At 35.7% G+C, this 21,197-nt stretch overlaps 1 protein-coding gene across 1 annotated transcript in view; it reads left to right on the top strand.

Moving 5' to 3' along the window:
* Positions 1–21,014, top strand: part of STIM2 (stromal interaction molecule 2) — a 169,047-nt gene extending 148,033 nt beyond the window's left edge. The window contains exons 8-12 of the mRNA XM_082838740.1: positions 224–391; positions 1,078–1,178; positions 1,423–1,661; positions 14,625–14,895; positions 19,581–21,014. Of these exons, the coding sequence (XP_082694866.1) occupies positions 224–391; positions 1,078–1,178; positions 1,423–1,661; positions 14,625–14,895; positions 19,581–20,058 (1,257 nt within the window). The 3' untranslated portion in view covers positions 20,059–21,014. The remainder of the gene's footprint in view (positions 1–223; positions 392–1,077; positions 1,179–1,422; positions 1,662–14,624; positions 14,896–19,580) is intronic.
* Positions 21,015–21,197: the final 183 nt, after the last annotated feature.

The raw sequence follows: 21,197 nt of genomic DNA on the forward strand, positions 1-21,197 counted from the left end.
GTGATTTAAAAAGATATTTACAAAGAGTGTAATTCAGATTGCCTTTTCTCTTAATTTTGGTACTAAAAAATCTTAGTTTAAATATCTTCTAAAAAGAGAAATTTCTCTTTCTCTCTCTAACCTCTACCACCTTCCTCTACCCCTCTTTCTCCCTCCCTCCCTCCCTCCCTCCCTCTCTCTCCTTCTTTCCCACTCCTCCTTTTCTTTCCTACCTCCCTCCCAGGTTCGAATGGCTCTAAAAAAGGCTGAAAAAGAATTTGAACTCAGAAGCAGCTGGTCTGTTCCAGATGCACTTCAAAAATGGCTTCAGCTGACACATGAAGTAGAAGTACAGTACTACAATATTAAAAGACAGAATGCTGAAATGCAGTTAGCTATTGCTAAGGATGAGGTACTCTATTATATTGCAAAACGTACTACGCTTCTAAAGGGATTAACCAGTTGGTATACAAAGATCTGAATAAAATTTTTAGTATTGCAGATTATTTTTATGAATTGGAACTTATTGCATAGATTGACTCTCATAAAAGTGAAATCACTTTATTTAAGAGAAGTACATACCTTTCAGAATGACCTTAGTATCATTTAAAAATCATCCCTACTATCATTATCATAAATGTTTTATACGGAGCTTTTCTCCTCTGGGTTGCTGCTTCATATCTGATTCAGGTTAGTAGTTACTAGAAATTAATGTCTGACTCTTAATAATTGTGTGAAATTACTGAGTCTTAATCTGATTTCTAGTGAAACAACAACAACAAAAAACTCGGTGCACTCACTAACACCTCCATTGCAGTAGGATATATAGTTTATGTTATTCTCCTAGTTTTAAATAGAAGATTCAGGTCTTTCTGATCCATAGAAATAAGGGAAAAAATTCTCCAGAACAAAGTTTGGCTTAGGAAAGCATGCTTTCTCCCTCACTTGTTTTCTTTTTTGGAAAATAGGGCTATATCTTGGCTAATAACTCCCCATTGATTTTATAATTATTAATATATTCAAAATAAAATAAACCTTATTCGTATATGTGTATTTTATCCCAAACCTAGCCTTATTTTTCTCTCTTTGGGTTTCTAGGCAGAGAAAATTAAAAAGAAGAGAAGCACAGTCTTTGGGACTCTGCATGTTGCACATAGCTCCTCCCTAGATGAGGTAGACCACAAAATTCTGGAAGCAAAGTAAGAATGTTACTGTCACTGTCTGTCTATTTTTATTGTGTTGAAATGTGTAATTTATAGGCAATTTATGTTTTAACTTGTCATTTAATTATGTACTATTATATCATTTATACTAATTCTGAAAAGGGGTAATTTCTTCTTGAAATTGGTTAATTGCCTGGGTCTGTTCATGTAGTTGACTTTTTTCAGTGCTGTATTAAAGACTTTTTGATGCAACAAGTAATTCCTATATTGGCTTTTCCAGGAAAGCTCTCTCTGAGTTGACAACTTGTTTACGAGAACGACTTTTTCGCTGGCAACAGATAGAGAAGATCTGTGGCTTTCAGATAGCCCATAACTCGGGACTCCCCAGCCTCACCTCTTCCCTTTATTCTGATCACAGCTGGGTGGTGATGCCCAGAGTCTCCATTCCACCCTATCCCATTGCTGGAGGAGTTGATGATTTAGATGAAGATACACCCCCAATAGTGTCACAGTTTCCCGGTAAGTGGTGAGTTCAAAAAAGAGAGTTGGTACAGTTTTAAAGGTAACTTTCTGCCATGCCTTTTATGAATCATTTGCTTTGAAATCTATGATAAAATTTGTGTTAATTCTTCATTTTCTCTTTTTTCTTTTTCTTGATCATTGTGTTTACTGTTTGACATACTATATGAGCTATGTGTGTTACACACATATATGTACACATATATAATAACACATACATGCTAAGTCACTGTATGAATGAAGTGCTGAGCTTTGAGGGAAAACATCCTTTCATATGGAAGCTTAATCTATAGTAGAAATTAAAAATTAGAGGAAGACCTTGGAAACCTGAGTTGCAATCCTAGCTCTGCCACTAACTAACCAACTGTGTGACTTTGAGCCAGTCGATTTATTTTAAATTGAGTTGCCTTCCCAGTAGGCATGTTTCATAGTATTTTGTTTTGCTTTTCCAATTCTATCCTTTTATTGAAAGAGTATTAATTAATATTTAACTCATAAAGCATTAAATCCACTCACCTTTACACAAAACTAAATTGCGTTTATATTTAGAAAACATACATTTTTTTGTTGCTAAAAAGTGGAGCTTCTCCCAAAGGTGGTTTTTTTTTTTGTTGTTGTTGTTGTTGTTTTTGCGGTACCCGGGCCTCTCACCGTTGTAGCCTCTCCCACTGTGCTCCCGGAGCACAGGCTCCGGACCTGCAGGCTCAGCGGCCATGGCTCACGGGCCCAGCCGCTCCGCGGCATGTGGGATCTTCTTGGACCGGGGCACGAACCCGTGTCCCCTGCATCGGCAGGCGGACTCTCAACCACTGCGCCACCAGGGAAGCCCCCAAAGTTGGTTTTAACATGTACAGTTTTCATTATAATTGCTTTGTTATGCTGTATTCTTTGAAGATGTTTACAGTGTAAAGAATACATTTTGGTAGGAAGGTGAAATTTTACTATTTTAGATTTTATTAATAAATTGTAGAATTTATTAATAAATATTTGGAATTTTTGCAAAGTTATAGAGAGTGTAAATTTAAAGCGGTGTATTTCTTGTATTAGAAATCATTTGAAAAACTGTTTATCCTTATTACTGCTTGCCTGATTCATTTTCCCAATTTTTGTAACCTTTTTGAAACAGTATAGCTAGAACAAGATTCCAAAGAATAGAGAGCAAAATTTAATCATTAATCAGTTGAAAACTCACACAGAAATTTGAGTCTTTGAGACACAAATCATCATATATGAGCATTTTGCAGTTTGAAATTTTCTGTCCAATTGTTACAACTTTCCTAAAGTTATGATTTAGAAAGGGTTCTAATGTTAAAACAATTTTATGAAATAAAGCCCTAAGTTTGCAAATAATTAATCAGTGACTGTGTGCTTGTGTTCATTTCTGTGAGTTTAATTATCTGGTTTAACGGCAGACAGATAATGCAAGCAGATTGGGGAGACACTAAACTCTTACAAGAGGAAGGGGGAGAGGACAGATTGTAAATGCAGTGAATACTGGGAAGTATGTGACCTCAATCATTTCACTTGCCCCATGCTGCAAGATAGTGATGGTTGAAAAGTTTTATCTAGATATGGACTAGCTCTGCTGTTTGGATACTGTCAACTTGAGTTTATTTGAATTATGTGCCCTTAAGCTTACCATATATGCAGCACTGATTCATAAGTGTGTGATTTTGTTTGAAAATGATAGCTTTTTAAAGTTGCAGTTCCTCCTTAGAAACCATAATTATTCGATATCAGAAGTGTGCATATATGTATTCCCTAAAATTAACTAGTTTTTTCTTTACTTTTTTTTTAAAGTACTTTTTGATGGGGCAAGATATCCACATGTGCATTAAAACACTTATAACTAAATGTGAATAATTTTTTAGTGATTGTGATACACAGAGAAATTTGAACTTTTTAAAATTCAGTATGATGCTTTAGAAATGCTGAAGTTTATTATCTCTGAAAAATAACTTATGCCAAAGATTACACTTTGAGAGCTCTGTCTCCACCCAGTGGCACAAAAGTAATACTCCACTCTGTTTAGTTATAAAAGCGTAATTTCTGGACCTGACAAATAAACTCTTGGCAGTAGTACTAGGGTCTAGGGTAGGATGAAGGCTCTTCATTATATACTCTTTTAAGCAGTTTTAAATCTGCACCATGGATATGTGTAAATTGTCTAAGAGTGAAAGAATGACAAGGAAGCCTGCCTGTGGTATGTTAAGAGCGAAGTAAAAGATTATAAAACCATATACAGAATAATATTGTCTATGTTTAATTATGTGTAAATAAAAAAGAGAAAATGTTATCAAAGGTTAGCTCTGTATGGGTTTTCCCAGTACCTTTATAGTATCTACTAAATATTCTTAGTGGGATTGTGGTAGCAATTTATTTAAAATTTCTTATCATAAAGCTCTTCAGATATGCTTAAAAATACTGAAAATAAGTTGCTCATTTACTACAAAGATAAACAGATTTTAACATTTTGCTTTATTCATCTTTCTTTTTCTCTGAAAAAGAAAACACATCTCCTCCCCTTCCTACTAAAGTTGTATATCTTCTAAAGCCTGTTTTACTTGTATTACATGCAGCTATATCTATAAACAATAGATACAATTGTTTGTTTAAAAATGTACATAAATGGTATCAAACTGTGGGTATCATTTTGCAGCTCTTTTTGGTCAAAAGTATGTTTTAGAAAATTTCCATGTTTATATACAGATAAATTCACTAAAACTGTTTAATATGAGTCAACCACAGTATATCTATTTATCTTTTGTAATAATAAACCACAGTTTGTCCATTTTTCTACTGAGATAGGTTCTTTCTACTTTTTTGCCCTTGCAAAAATGAGCATCCTTATCTCTATCTCCTTATTTCTAACTTTGAGAGTTTCTCTGGGTGGACACCTAGAAATGGATTGCTAAGTCATTGGGAAGGCACCTCTTATTAGTCGTTGCCAAGTTGCTTTCAAAGTGGTTCTATCTGTTTACATACCCACTGTTTATAAGAATGCCTGTCTGCCTGTATCCTCACCATACTAGGAATGATCTGGTTTGTTTTGTAACTTGAATGCGTGTGATATGATACCTTAGTGTTATTAAAATTGTAATTTCTTTAAAGACTACTGAGGTTGTCTTTAAAGACTAAAAAGACTACTACTACCATTTCATATTTATTGGTATTTGTCATTCAGATTTTTTCCTCTCTGGGTTGCTTGTTCCTGCTGTGGAATCTCCTTCCGAGATTCCATACTTATCTGGAAGAATTTTTATTATTATTTTCTGGTTATTTGAGGGTTGCAGATGTCTTTTCCTAGGTCTTGGCTTTTCTTTTTTACTGTGCTTTGTTACTTATTTTCTTTTTTTAATCAAATGGTTTTTTTTCAAAAAACATTTTTAATGACAAATTTACAAATCTGGTTTGTGTTTTTATGTCTTTTTCATAAGGCGATAGATTGTTGTTTGCTCTACTAAAAGTTTTTAACTTTCACTTTAATCCTTTAGTCTTTTCATCTACCTGGAAGTTATTTTTGTTCCTATTGTGAGTGGAATCTAAAGATATCTCTTGATGTATGGATAAACAGTTGTCCTAGTCTCATTCCTGCTCTATCCTTGCTGGTTTGTAATACAACTTCTCTCCATAGATACATAAATGCTTCCAGGCTCTTTATTTTTGTTCCATTGATCCCATTTTGCTTTAGTTGCTATATGTAGCTTTATAGTAAGTATTAATGTTTGATGGGTTTAATCTTCCTCTATTAAATTCAGAATTGCTACTCTTGGCAAGTTATTCTTATGAATTTTAGGATCAGCTTACGAAACGCCATGAAAACTTCCATGGGGCTTTTACTGGAATTTCTTTGAATTTAAAGATTAATTTTTAGCTTGTTTTTTTTTATAGTTACATGTGTTACCTTTCTTTAAAAAGTTATACTTCAAATTGCTTGTTGCTGATATGTAGGGAAAAGCTGTTGATTTTGTATATAGAAACATTGAATTTTTCTCTAAGAGTGTTTTGGGTTTTGTTTTGTGGACAATAATAATGACTTTCCCCCCCCCCTTTCCATTCCTTGTGCTTTTTTCCCAAGGCAGTCTAAGACCTCCAGTAAAATGTTGAATAAAAGTGCGAAAGTGATTGCAGACAAATAGTGATCTCCATTTCTAACTTTAAAGAGAATGCTTATTTCATCATGAAGTGTGTTTTTTTGTTTATTTGTTTTGTTTTTTGCTCTGTGTTCGATGGGTTACATTTTTTTTTTTGGCCGAGCCATGAGACACGTAGGATCTTAGTTCTCTGACCAGGCATTGAACCCACGCCCCCCTGCATTGGGAGCACGGAGTCTTAACTGCTGGGCCGCCAGGGAAGTCCCTGATGGATTATTTTTAAATTAAGGAAATTAATCTCTATTTCTATTTTGCTAAGAATGATTTTTCTTTTAAATCAATGGATGTTAAATTTTACCAAATTATTTTTCTGCATAATTTGAGGTAATTGCTTGTTTTATTTTTCTTTATTCCGTTGAATTTTAATCTGTTTAAATAAATTCCTTTAAATGTCAGTGAAACTTTTAGTCACAGTGTTCTGTTTTGATAATAATTAGATTTTGTTTGCTATATTATTTTATTTAGGGTTTTTACGTTTTTAATCATAGATTAGTCAATAATTTTCCTTCTCGACACTCTGATTTTGGTATCAAGGTTATATTAGCATCATAAAATAAGGCAAAGAATACCCCCTTTTTCTTTCATTTCATTTTTTTTTTTTACTCTTATAGTAGTAGTTAAGAATTTGGTCTCTAGAACAAGATTGCTAGAGTTTGAATCCTTACTCCTCCATTTAACTTATATGTATGTAATGTTGTCTAGTATTTTGTTTTGTTTTGAATGTCCCACAAAACATTATTATTATTATTATTATTTTTTTTTGCGGTACGCAGGCCTCTCACTGTTGTGGCCTCTCCCGTTGCGGAGCACAGGCCCAGGCTCAGTGGCCATGGCTCACGGGCCCAGCCGCTCCGCGGCATGTGGGATCTTCCTGGACCAGGGCACGAACCCGTGTCCCCTGCATCAGCAGGTGGACTCTCAACCACTGCGCCACCAGAGAAGCCCAAGACATTATTTTTTATTTGTGTAACTTTGTGGGAGGTACTCTCTCTGACTCTAAGCTTCCTTGTCTGTAAAATGTAACCTACCCTATGAGATTATTTTGTAATTTAAACTAAATAATATTTGTAAAACAATTAGAACATACCCTGGCCCATAATAATCCTCAATAAATGTTTTGAATTTTATTCTGTATTCTGAAATATAAGATACAGATGATTCTATGAAGATTTTGAAGAAATTGCCTATAGGCAGTTTGAGTTTGGTGTGTGTGTATGTTGGCAGAAGGGAAGGAGACAGATTTTTAAATTATTGATTCAGTTTCTTATAATGGTCATAAGTCTAGATTTGTTAAATTATATATTTCTAAAATATTGTTTGTTTTATCTGAGTTACAAAATTTGTGGCTTAAAGTTGTCCATAGTATTTTATATGATTTTAAAAATCTCACATCTTTAAATTTTCTTTTCATTTCTCCTCCTTGATTAATCTGGCATGATTTGTCTATTTTATTTCACTCCGTTATTCTTCAGAGAGCTAACTGTTGGTTTTGTTGATATTCTCCATTTAGTTCTGCTCTTATCTTTTATTTCCTTTATTGGAATTTGCTTCATTTGTTTGTTTTTAATATTTAGACAGCTAGCTCATGAATTTTCAGTCCTCCTGTTTCCTTAATGTATGATTTTTATGGCTGCGAATTTCCCTCTAAGAACGACTTTAACTGAATCTACCTGAAGTTTGGATACATATAGTTTGATTATCATCTAGTTTTAAAATGTTTCCAACTTTTAATATGTCTCTTCCTTGAAATATGAATTATCTGGAAGTATATGTTTAAGTTTCCAAATGTAGTATGTTTGTTTTGTTGTTTATTTGGTCATTAGTTTTTAAAGAATATCTTTACTTATCAATTTCTAGTTGTATTATGCTTAGAGAATAGCATCTATATAACATTTATTCTTTGGTATCTTCTGAGACTTGCTTCATGACCTAGTATTTATTTGATCGAATATTTAAAAATTTCCACACATATCTGAAAAGTACATTTTCTTAATTGTTAGTTATAGGATACTATATTGTTGGTTAAATCATGTATTAGTTATGAAAAATCTCTATATACCTACATTTTGGTCTACTTTTCTGTCAGTTGCAGAAAGAAGTTTGTTCAGATCTCTCTGAATTTCTTCTTGTAATTCTGCTCATTTCTATTTTATATAGTTTAAACCAAGTTATTCGGTGAATATAAGTCCAGATGTATCTTTTTAAAAGATTAACTATTCTTCTATGATTATGCGGAGACTGCTTTACAGCTAGCCGTACTTTCTGCCTTTAAGTTTGTATTATCTGATATTAAAATAGCTATAGGAGCTTTCTTTTGATTAATATTTGCCAGCATAACTTTTTCTTTACTTAAAATTTTTTCCATCATCAGGCTCTAGATATGTCTGTATAAGAAATAGTAATAACTTACTATTTTTGCTTTCTATTTGAGGATCTCTGTTGCCAACGAAGTCCAATTTAATCCAATTACATTTAATCTGCTTGCTGATCCGTTTGGATTTCTCTCTGGCATATTATTTTGTGGTTTCTCTTTTCTATACCTCTTTTCAGCTTCTCTGTCATTCTCCTAAAGGATCTTCAGATGCTTTAATTTTAGACACTACCCTCCGCATCTTATATATTAATGTTGTCTAGTATTTTGTTTTGAATACCCTGCAAAAGTCATGTTTTATTGTTTTATTCAGTCGTTGTTCAGAAAGGCATGTGTTTCTCTCTTCATCATTGTATTTTGTTTTTTACTCTTTCCTTTTTTTTTGCTTCCTTGAAAATATGTTCTTTGGTAAAAATTCTTTCAGTTAGCAACTGGGAGTAGTAAATTCTCTGTCTTTGCCTGAAAATGTCTTTATTTTCACTCTCACTTGAGAATAATAGTTTAACTGGATATCAGATTCTAGATGAACAATTACTTTTCCCATAGTATTTTGAAAACATTTGTTGTTATTTTCAGGCCTCTTACTATTACTGTTGAGAAGTTTTAGTAAGGCAGATTGTTCCAGTTTCCTTTTAGGTCATTTCTCATTTCTCTCATCACTTAGAAAATGTTATCATTTTCTTTTGTTACACGTTTTTACTATAATATAATTAGGTGTACAATTTTTTCCCTGATACTTGGTGTACTTTTGAATCTGAAGATGATTATCTTTTTTCAATTACAGAAAAATTATTAGTTGTTTTCTCTTTTAATATTGTTTTTCTTTTCTCTCTTCACTCCTACTGGAATATTAGTTGTATAGAAATATAAGACTAATATTAGCCTATAATTATATGTTTGATCTTATTTTATCTTCCACATCTCTTAACCTTTCTTTTTATCTAATTGTGCTGCATTCAGAAAAATTTCCTTAGATCCATCTTTGAGATTACTTACCCTTTCTTCAGCTCCAATTTTGTTTAACCCATTCTTTGAATTTTTAATTTCAGTGACTGTTTTCATTTCTATTAGTTCTCCCTGATTCTTCATAAAATCTACTTGTTTTTTAATGCCTTGTCCTTTTTTCATTTTTATTTTATAATTTAATGCCCTTAAACATCTTATATTTTAGTTTTATTTGATAATTGTATTATTTGATGTTCTTGATTGATTATTGCAGCTGTTTCTTGAGTTTGCAGAGCAGATTACCTTCTCTTGTTTTATAGTGTTTTACTGAACTATCTTAAAGGAACTTCTTTTTTTTCTTCCCTCCAGGGAAACACTTTGTGAGGAGTAGGAGTGCTCCTCAATATGATTTCTCTTGCTTCTGGCAGTAGTTTCAAGGGCTTCACCTACTCAGGACCATCTTTTTTTTTTTTTTTTTTTTTTTGTTAACCTTTCGGATTTGGGTTTCACAGACCCTTCTGGTAGTATAAACTTGAACTCCAGGGTAATATGAGTTAGTTTGTATTGAGTTTGAGTATTGAACACCCAGCATATTGAGTTTTTCATAAGAACCTTTTTAAATTCCAGTATCCAGAGAACATTCATTGAAGGAAGTTCCCTTGTTCATTGGTCAGATTTCTTTTCAGTACACCCTCCCACTGAGGAATGCAGCCATCTAGGCCCAGTCTTTTATCCAGAACACTCACAATTCCTATTCCTCACCTTCTGTGGGCTTAAGATGTCATTTATATCCCCAAATTAAAGCGCAAACCCTTAAATTACTGAGACCGAGAACCTCCCACAGCAGTTCCAACATCACTCACAGGCCTACTAGCTCTGACTTTTAGTCTTTGTGTTTTGGCATCCGAGAATTTTCTCTTCTTCCTTGCAAACTCAGCTATGCATTTAAAACTGTTGTTATATTTTATTCAGCATATTGAAGTACTTGAGGCTATTTAAAGTGTGTGGTTGGGGGTTGGAAATCGTGGTCAGGTTATCTTTGACTGCCATATTGCTAGAACCAGAAGTCCCTATATTACTTATTATTCTTGGTTGTTGGTGGGGGGGGACCCCCTTATTCAAAACCAAATTTTATCTTCTTTGCCATAAGAAAATACAGTTTGCAAAATAGTGTCTTATTAAATTGTTATGTTTCTGTATATAATTATTGATATTAGAATGAAAAATCACCTCAAATAAATTTCTGTACAGTGAACGTCAGTGTTTCATTTACCTACTCTTATAAATCACAGGTAGGGATGGCTGTCGGCTTTCATTGAGAATTAATAATAGCCTGGAGGTACTATTAAACATGTTCACCTTTTGTATAGGAGAGCTTGTTACAAGGTCAAAGTGAACTGCTTTTTAATCCTACGTGAGTTTTATGGTGTTGGCAATATGTAAGAAGAAAATTTTTTGAAAGGATTGTAGAGTTGTAAACATTTTCTCGATGTGACCCATTTATGAGTCTCATCTTTATGTTATATTCTTTATTGGATTACTTAGAATTTTCCTCATATAAACTATTTGCTTTGTTTTTAAACCTTCTTCATGCGGTATCTTTCCATCTTTGTGAGTAATACAAAAAAAATTTTTCCAAGCAGGGAATCCTGATTCTTCTCAGCCCTTCACATCACACCTAGTCATGGCTGAATGTGGCTATGTTTTACTGTGTATACCAAGTAACCAGTGACTGATGAGAATGGCTGCATTATATGCTAAGAGTTGTAGAACTTAATCATCTGTGTCAGTCTGGACACATTCTTTCAGTATTTATAGGATATTGTTTCTTCTTTGACAAAGTGAGAACATTGGACTAAAGATTTCCAGGGTTTCCTCCAGTTCTGTAATCTATGAATCATAAATAAGTAAGGGAAAATTCTAATGTTTGTCTACTAAATTATAAATAGTTTCATATTATATAATTTGTGTTTGGAAAAAGCCTTGTATGGTATTTATGGAGGTAGTCAAATATTCTGAAAATATTCCCTTTAATTTTACCCATTTTCTTTTTTTTTTTTTTCCAGTCCGTCAAGTTATTTCAGTGGCTGTTTCTGTTTGAATTGTTTGTTAATTCACTCAGTAAATACTTACTATACATCTACTTTTTTTAAAAAATAAATTTATGTATTTTATTTTTGGCTGCATTGGGCCTTAGTTGCTGTGTGTGGGATTTCTCTAGTTGTGGTGAGCGGGGGCTACTCTTTTTTGCGGTGCATAGGCTTCTCATTGCAGTGGCTTCTCTTATTGCGGAGCACGGGCTCTAGGTGCGCAGGCTTCAGTAATTGTGGCTTGCGGGGTCTAGAGCGCAGGCTCAGTAGTTGTGGCGCACGGGCTTAGTTCTGCAGCTTGTGGGATCTTCCTGGGCCAGGGCTCGAACCTGTATCACCTGCATTGGCAGGTGGATTCTTAACCACTGCGCCACCAGGGAAGTCCCTGTACATCTACTTTTTGTCTGGCATTGTGCTAGTTGTGATTCAGTGTTGAACATGGTACACAGTTATTTCCTTCATGAAACATGCAGTCTAATGGAGGACAGACAAGAGCAATGCACTAAGTTATGTCATGGGGAAATACACTTTGGTGTTGCCGTGTGAGCACAAGAGGGCAAACACTGACCTTAAATTTGGAGGGGTTGGGAAACTTCCTGGAGGAACTGCTCTTTAAGTGAAATGGGAGGTCAAGGGAGAGATGAGATGAGGAAAGAAGGTATGGAGATACTCTGATACTTCTGGGAGCTGACTGAGGTATATTGTTCCTAGTATTCCTATAACAGAGAAGAGGGACACTAGTTCCAAATTAGAGGCTAGATAAATAGGGCATTCTAAGCCATGTTAAGGAGTTTGACTTTATCCTAATCCTAGAAGTAATGGGAGCAACTTAAGGGTTTTAACCAATAAAATGTCATATTCCTTTTCCATTTTAAAATGATCATGCAGGTTGCAGTATGGAGAATAAGTTGGAGGAGAAAGATCAGTTATTATTCTGGTGCAGTAGTCCAGCATAATACAGCAGTGATTTGTTGAGGGGGAAGTGGAGAGATGTGAGAGATACCCAGGAGGTAGAACTGGAAACACTTTATGATTAACTAGATGTGGTTTATGATGGAGGAAGAAGAGTCAAGAATGTCTGCGTTTCCAATTCAGATAACTAAGTGAGTGGTGGTGGTTTTATTTTTTTTTTTTTACACCAAGGTGTAAGGAACATAGAAGAAGGAGTGGATTTGGGAGGAAAATGTTGAATTCAGTGTGGGTATCTGTGGAACACCCAAATGTCCAGTAGGCAGTTGATTGTAAAGTCCTAAAGTTTAGGAAAAAGATTAAAAGCTGGAGTCACAGATTTGGACTTCTATAGACTGCAAAGGGTAATTGGAGTAATGGGAGTGGATGAAATTTCTTGAGAAGAATAAGTGGAACAAGAATAACAAGGCCTAGAACAGAACTTCGGAGACAAACAATTAAGGGACAGTAAAGGAAGAGGTGAGAATGTGGTTGGAGAGGTCAAGGAAAGTATAAACAAATAATGTCACGTGCTGGTCCAGTGTCAAGGAAGGATGGAGATACTCACTGAATTTAGCAATGAGGAAGTTTATTGTAACTTTGTTAATGATAGTTGCAGGGAAATTGTATGGAAGCACTTTACCATTTCTTTGATGAATGAGTGAAGATAAAGTAGTGTAGAAAGCAACATAGATCATTTACATAAAAGGGAAGAGAGATGTCAGCTGAAAACAGTCTGAGGGTAGAGGAGGTTTTCTTGTTGCTGTTGTTGTTTATCTGTTTGTTTCTCAGATTTGTTTTTTCAACTTTTTTTTTAAATAACTTTATTTTATTTTATTTTTATTTTTGGCTGTGTTGGGTCTTTGTTGCTGTATGCGGACTTTCTCTAGTTGCGGCGAGCGGGGGCTACTCTTCCTTGCGGTGCGTGGGCTTCTCATTGCGGTGGCTTCTCTTGTTGCAGAGCACAGGCTCTAGGTGTACGGGCTTCAGTAGTTGCGGCACGCAGCCTCAGTAGTTGTGGCGCACGGGCTTAGTTGCTCCGCAGCATGTGGGATCTTCCCGGACCAGGGCTCGAACCCATGTCCCCTGCATTGGCAGGCGGATTCTTAACCACTGCGCCACCAGGGAAGCCCCCTGTTTTTTTAACTTTTATTTTTAAGTGCCAATGGGAAATAGAAGAGGAGAAGATGAAAATAAAGGCAGCAAAAGGGATAAACAGTAGATAAGGTCCTTGAGTTTAGGGTAGAGAATGGGACAGATAGTGGAAGGAACAGAATGTGTGAACTAGAAAGGTAGGAATGTTAGAATCTAAATTATCTGATGTCTTAAGCTTATTATTTCAAAAATGAAGCAATTCTGAATGATGGCAAGACCAAGGCATGAGAGTGGGTGGTGGAGTAGAGTAGAGGTGAATGTCTTGTGAGAAGAGATGAAAAACATGATTGGTTAAGGTGTTCATCTTACAGATGAGATGGCTCAAGCTGGTGAGAGGTTGGATGGACTGGTAAGAGAGAGACTAAGCAGGAAGTGACTAGTGAAGTGGAGATTCACGTGGCTTAATAGTGTGAGTGTCAAAGGAACATGTTTTTATAAAGGGAGTGAGGGTTTTCAACAATATTGGGGAGTGAGAAGGCCATCAATCTGTTGTTCTGATGCTGCAGCATGTGAGGTATGAAGAATGAACGGCTTCAGCTTGAGATCAGTATTCTTAGGAGAGCTATGTTTCCATTAAGGCAAAGAAATGAAGTGCCCATTCAATGAAGATTTAAGCACATAGGGGAAGTTTGTCTACTGTCTGCGTGGGTCTAGACTGAGACTGGGAGTAGAAACAAGGTAATCTAAGACTTCTGGTTAGTTCCACAATAGTCAGTGTTCAAAAAACAAGTTTTTATCTGACCTTTGCCTAAAAAATAGTGAGACTATATATACAGTATTTAAATGATCCTTGATTTAAAATTTCTCAAAGTTCAAACAAGTTGTGCTATCTCAAGAGATATTTGTTGAAAAATCCAACCTGTTTTACTGAATAGTTTTCTCGTCTTTCAATGTTAAAATTCATTAAAATATTTGCAATAAAGTACAGATTCCTTTTAAAATGCTTTATTGATTTTTAAATATAAGAATTTGTTATCTTGGGTAAATGTTTAAGCCTTTATGGTTAGTAATGTCAGATTTTGTATTTAAAACCACATGTGTTTATATGTTCACTTCTGTTTATTTTTTAGACCTGTTTTTATTTTTGTTACTTTTTTTTTTTACTTCTTAACTTTCCTGAGAAGCAGCTTTACAGGTGATAGAGGATGGTAATAATTGTACAGTTACTTCAACAAAGGTAGATTCAATGGTGACAAAGGTAGATTAATCACATCAGTTCTCTTTGGTGTGTCTCTGTAGTGTGCATGAAAGGAGCATTGGATTTTATGAATGTTTTCATTTATTTCCGCTTGGCTTTCAGGGACCATGGCTAAACCTGCCGGATCACTGGCCAGAAGCAGCAGCTTGTGTCGCTCCCGCCGCAGCATCGTTCCGTCCTCGCCGCAGTCTCAGCGAGCTCAGCTTCCTGCACATGCTCACCCGGCACACCCCCGGCATCCCCACCACCCCCAGCACACACAGCACTCCTTGCCTTCCCCTGATCCAGATATCCTCTCAGTGTCAAGTTGCCCTGCTCTTTATCGAAATGAAGAGGAGGAGGAGGCCATTTACTTCTCTGCTGAAAAGCAATGGTATTGGCAATGAATGAAATACAGTATGTGTTGGGCTGGGTGGGTAGGAGTGGTATGTTGTGTTAATTTTCTACTGCTGCGTAACAGGTTACAACAAACTTTAGTGGCTTCTAACAACACCCATTTATTAGCTCTCAGTTCTGTATGCCAAAGTCCAAGCTTGGTGTGGCTAGGTTTTCTGCTCAGGGTCTCACAAATCTAAAATCAAAGTGTTGGCTGGGCTTTATTCTTATCTGGGGCCAGGGGGCCTCATCAAAGCTCACTTGGTTGTGGCAGAATTCAATTCCTCATGGTTACAGTACCATGGTCCTGGTTTCCGAGCTTGCTCTCAGCTGGGGGCTGCTCTCAGATTCTAGAGGCTGCCTGCTCTTCCTTGCCATGTGTGGCCTCTTATCTTCAAAGCCAGCAACAGAGAATTTCCCTTCTTTCAAATCCCTCCTTTGCTTTGCATCTCTGCTTTCCTTTATCTCTGATCTCTATACCCAAATTTAAAAGGCTTACCTGGATAATAATCTCTCTATATATTAAGATCTACTAGTTTGGGCCTTAATTACACCTGCAAAATCCCTTCATAGCAGCACCTACGTTAGTGTTTGATTAAATAACTAACTGGGAGAAGATGTGTGCACACCAGAGCTGGGAATTGGGGGACCATCTTAGAATTCTGACCACCACACACATAGGATATTTTGAGATATAACTGCTTAGAGGCTATTGCACACAATTGACTCAAGTCTCAGAATATAAACTTGTCTAATGAACAGTTTCATATGTAAAATATAAAGGCATGAGCTTAAATATACTTGAGCACAAGGAAACATTAAATAGGACTGACTGAGGTTTAAAAATATTTGTTGCCAATTAATGATTTGTTCTGTTATGTGCTAGTACTTGCTAGCGAGCAAGCAGTATCAGATGCAAAAGATTTAAGAAAATGTCAGGAACTTAAAGGAGGAAATTATATTCATAACACTTTTTTTTTTTCTATAAAGTAGATATAGCAGCAGTGTATTCTAGTCCAATGAGACCGGTTGCTGTTGGGGATCTCTGTAAACCGTATTCCTCTTTTGGAGCAGTACGGTATTAAGTGACAGAAAAACTGGTTTTGGTTTCTGAGTTTGCCACTTAGTAGCCATGTGGCCATGAAGGCTTTACTGTTCTTGTTAGAAAAACAAAACCAGAAGGAATGGGCTGGACACTCGCCATAAGCCCTGGTGGCTCTCTGTCATGTGATTCTTCACACATAATTGTTTCGTCTGCTAGTGAAAGTAAATTTTATGATTAGAAAGTGATTATTATAGCATATTCCTAAGGAGATAGTACAAGTTTTGTGTTGTCATTGCAACTGGAGAATCTGAGGCACCTTTGCTTGGCTAGTACTTTATGACCAGCTTTTTTGTCTAACCTTTGCAGTATAACTGTAGTCACCAGTAAGATGGCTTTACTGACAAAACTAATTTTGTGTGGCTTATGGAAATTAGTAGGAAAACTCTAGAGCTCTGCTGTCCAGTAGAATTTTTTGCACTGATGGAAATGTTCAGCCCTCATTTCAAAGAGCACTGTCAGAAATTCACAGCTAGCTCATAAATTTGAGAAGAATTTGGATTCAGACAACTTCCTCCTCTCCATTTTAGTCTTTTAAGTGTTGAACCACCAGAATCCTTACAAAATAATAATAATACAAACATTTACTATTTACCAGTCTTTTATGTTCTATGCATTATTGCACGTATATGCTCATTTAAACCTTACCTTGAGTTAAGTCTTGTTATACGTGCATTAAACTTACATAAATTCAACTACACGTCACTGTGGGAAAAAAGTAAAAGTAGAAAAATGACATAAATGGTACATACAATTAAATTCAATATTCTGAAGAATATATGCTCTGGGAAAAATGGGAGATTTTAAGGTGTACTAGACCTGTATTCCAAGTCTGACTAGTTATGCAGAAGAAACAACACTTCAGATTATTATTTGTTTTGGAATTAGGATATTAGAACTAAAAATAGTATTAGAGATTGATCAAATACTCTTACCTAGACAAGAAAATTGAGATCTGGTTAAATTAATTGATTTGCCCAAGATTGTACAGCTAATTAATGGCAGGACCAGGACAGGAGGAATCTAGGTCTCCTAAATTAGGTCAATATTCTTTCACACATTATTTAGATTTTAGAAGCTAGTTTTTAAAATATTTTTAACCTAGTTTAGAATTTCACACACAAAGCAGCCAAACCACATAACAGAATAGAAAGTAAATTCATAAAATTTTGACTAGATCAGCTTCTGGCTCTGGAAGCTGAAGGAACAGTGAACAGCTCCAGGGAACAGTGATATATGCTGTTTGATTAATGGACATCTACTCCAAAGAGAAGCCTTGCAGAAAACTCCCAGTTTTCTGGGAGAAAATTGAAATCAATCAACCAGTGATTGATTTCTGAGTCATTTCTTCCTATCTGAACTGCCCCTTGCCCTCTGTTAGCACTATCCATTATCAATTGTAAGAGCATTTGAAAAATTATGCAGTACATGTAACTGTATAAAATGAAAGCATTATTTAAGTCTTTATTTGCCCAGGAGATTTTATACCTTCTGAAAGCTTGTAGTATAATAAAGACAGTCTTCACATACATGTGTGAGTAAAGTTCATAGAAAAGACTAAATACATTTAGCAGTCTAATATATAACTGAAGTATGGTATTAACAAAATACATGTCAAAATCAATAAACATGCATATCATAACATGAATAATGATAGTAATCATAGGTCATCCAAGGTGAGAGAGCATTCAATTCATTTACTCTATAAATATGAATTTAGTCCTTGCTGTGTGCCGTGTACTTGCTAATAACTTGAGCTGCCAAGACAGGTGAGACAAGGTCCTGGCCTAGTTCCAGCTGGTAGATGATGCTCATATGTGTTCCTGCCTTTCTGTCTTCAGCTCTCTTCCTTCTCTCACCTTATTTCTTTTGCCAGTTACTTTTCACCTTGACTCTACTTTTCATTTCGTAATCATTCTGTTCATAGAGTGAACGCTATTCATCTCAGGTATGGTACATTCAAAAATAAATAAATTGTTATCCCTATTCTTCAGAATTTTCCTCCCTCCCTCCCTTCCTTCCCCTCTTTCTTCTCTTCTTATCTTTTCTTCTCTTTTTCCTTCCTCCCTCCCTTCCTTTCTTTTCCCTCCCTCCCTCCCTCCTTCCTTTCTTCCTTCCCTCCCTCTTTCCCTTCCTCCTTCCCTCCCTCCCTCCCTCCCTTCCATACTTACTAAATATCCACTATGAGCTTGTCACTATTCCAGAGAATACAAAAGTTAATAAGACTTCCTGCCCTCTTTGTCTCCTTTCTTCTGGGGAAACTGACTATAAATAAGTTAATATAAAATATTTTAGGTAGTGATAAGTTCTGGGATGCTAAACAAAGACAGGTAAAAGGAAAGAGAATGCTGCTTTGGATAGGGTAGTTAGGAGAAGCATCTCTGGAGAGAGAGCATTTGAGTCATGTGGAGATGGAGGGGAAAAAAGATGAGGCAGAGGGAACAGCAAGTGCAACAGCCCTGAGGGAGTCGCAAGATTGGCATGTGGCAGGAACAAGGAAGAGGCAGAAAATGGTACACCGTGCAGCTGGAGGGATAGCCACGGACCTGACCATGCAGGGCTTTGCGGCCTTTGGCAAGGACTTTGGAGTTTAGCCTAAGTGTGTGAGGAAGCATTGGAAAGTTTTGAGCAAGAGATTATTGTGCTCTGATTGAGTTTTTAAAAACCACTTTAAGGGCTGTGCAGAGAAGTAACTCAGAGGGAAGAACAAGAATGGAAGCAGGGAGACGAATTAGGAAGCTATTGCTATCATTGAGGTAACTGGTAGGGCAGGAAGAAGGATGGTAGCAGTGGGACAGGAAGAAAAGTGTGGGTTTGAGGTATATTTTGAAGGAATAGCCGATAGCATTTACTGTACGTTGGCTTTGGGGTTGTAAACTTTATTTTTTCCAGTCCTCTTTATTTCTCTTGCCACTGTGGAAAAGAGGGAAAAAATCACAAAGGAATAAACTTGTGATAATTTATTGAATGTCTACTTTAAAAAAATAGCTTAATATCATTACCTTTCACCTGCCATCCACTCCCCACCCCAGTGTATCTCACCTCTCTTCCCTTCTGTTTTAAACTTGGGAGAGCTTATATTTTAGCTTAGTATATTCTTTTCTTCCTTCCTTAGGAAGCTATATTTAATCAATTTAATGACTAAACAGTAAAGGGAGAAGGTGGTGACTGAAATTCATCTTTTCAACTATATGTCAACTATGTGATTTAGAAAGAAAAATTTTCAGTGTTGAAACAAAACACCGAAGTAGCTGAAATGATAAAAACCTGTAAAATTTAAACATTTTCATTTCTCTGACAATTGAAGAAGGTGTAACTTTAAGTTATAATATTTTCTAGATTGGAAGGTATCATTATCATAGTGTATGTTAAAAATTAAACATTTTTATAAGTTATATTATTTAAAGTAGTAATTTTCTAAATTTTGTGGAAATGTGTATAGAATTTTAACATCTCTCCCTTTAATATTTTGATAGCTTAAACAGTGGAAGATGTTTTGGTTAGAATTAGTTAGAATGTCTGCCAGTACCCTTAAGAAACATATTGATTTAAAATTTTACCTTTGCCTCTATCTCATCCAGGGAAGTACCAGACACAGCTTCAGAATGTGACTCCTTAAATTCTTCCATTGGAAGGAAACAGTCTCCTCCTTCAAGCCTTGAGATATACCAAACATTGTCTCCACGAAAAATATCAAGAGATGAGCTCTCTCTAGAGGATTCATCCAGAGGAGATTCGCCCATAGCTGCAGATATCTCCCGGGGTTCTCCTGATTGTGTAGGTCTGACAGAAACTAAGAGCATGATCTTCAGTCCTGCAAGCAAAGTGTACAATGGCATCTTGGAGAAATCCTGTAGCATGAACCAGCTTTCCAGTGGCATCCCGGTACCTAAACCTCGCCACACATCATGTTCCTCAGCTGGCAATGACAGCAAACCAGTTCAGGAAGCCCCAGGTGTTGCCAGGATAAGCAGCATCCCACATGACCTTTGCCATAATGGAGAGAAAAGCAAAAAGCCATCAAAAATTAAAAGCCTTTTTAAGAAGAAATCTAAGTGAACTGGCTGACTTGGTGGAATTCCATTCAAGTGGCATCTTTAAACTTTTATCTCCCATCCTTCACTCCTCTTTTTTTGTTTTAATTTTAGGAATGTAACTCCATTGGGGCTTTCCAGAGTGGATGCCATAGTGGAATGTCCTTAAGAGCAACTGTCTACTGTCTGCTTATTTAAATGACTATATAATCAATTTGTCAAGCCAGTTATTACTGAAAAATCATTAAGAGATGAGACAGTTTACAGTCATTTTTGCCTATTTATTTCTGCTTTGTTATTAGTGATATATATACAACATTTTGTTGAGAGCCACTATGGACTTAACAAGCTTTAATGGACTAGTAAGCCAGCATGGGCTTGCAAAAATTTCTTGTTTACCAGAGCATCTTCTTATCTTTCCACAGAGCTATTTACATCCTGGACTAAAATAACTTAAAAGGAGTAAAACTAATTGCACTACTGTTTCTCAGACTGGAAACATATCTCTGCAAGTGAAACTGTATAGAGTTTATAAAATGACTATGGATAGGGGACTGTTTTCACTTTTAGATCAAAATGGGTTTTTAAGTAGAACATAGGGTTTCTAATTAACTTGATTTCTGGAAATGAAAACCCACGCTTTTATTATGGGAAGCTTCTTTAAATGCATTTAACATTATAAAGTTTCAAGTCCTGCTGTAAAGACCATGTTGTTTTGTTTTTCCCAGGGCTTTCACTGTGATTTTCTGCATTGCAGGCTGTATGATAAAATATAAATAATTTAAAGAGAGAGGCTCTTGATTCCTTACACAAAGTGGAAGAGTTAAAACTTGATTGAAGGACTTAAAACATTCACAAGCATATACTAAACTAAGGGGATGTGGGGATTCAGGCACTTGTTTACAGACTCAATAACTGCAAAGATTTATGGTTTGTGAAAAACTTGTACTGTGGAAAAGATAATAAATCGAAGACATTATTTTGTGGGACTGTGCTGATTTTTGTTGATAACACTCCACTAAGAACACTATATGTTTTTTTGGAGAGCTGTGTAAGCTGTCTTCTTGCTTAACTGCAATATAAGAAATAGTGATGTTTTGGAAGTAAGTTGTCAACAAATTTCTTTCTATTTTATATTGTTTGTCATATTTTTATGTAGTTTGA

The sequence above is a fragment of the Leucopleurus acutus genome (assembly GCF_964270905.1).
Source record: "Leucopleurus acutus genome assembly, chromosome: 4".
Lineage (NCBI taxonomy): Eukaryota > Metazoa > Chordata > Mammalia > Artiodactyla > Delphinidae > Leucopleurus > Leucopleurus acutus.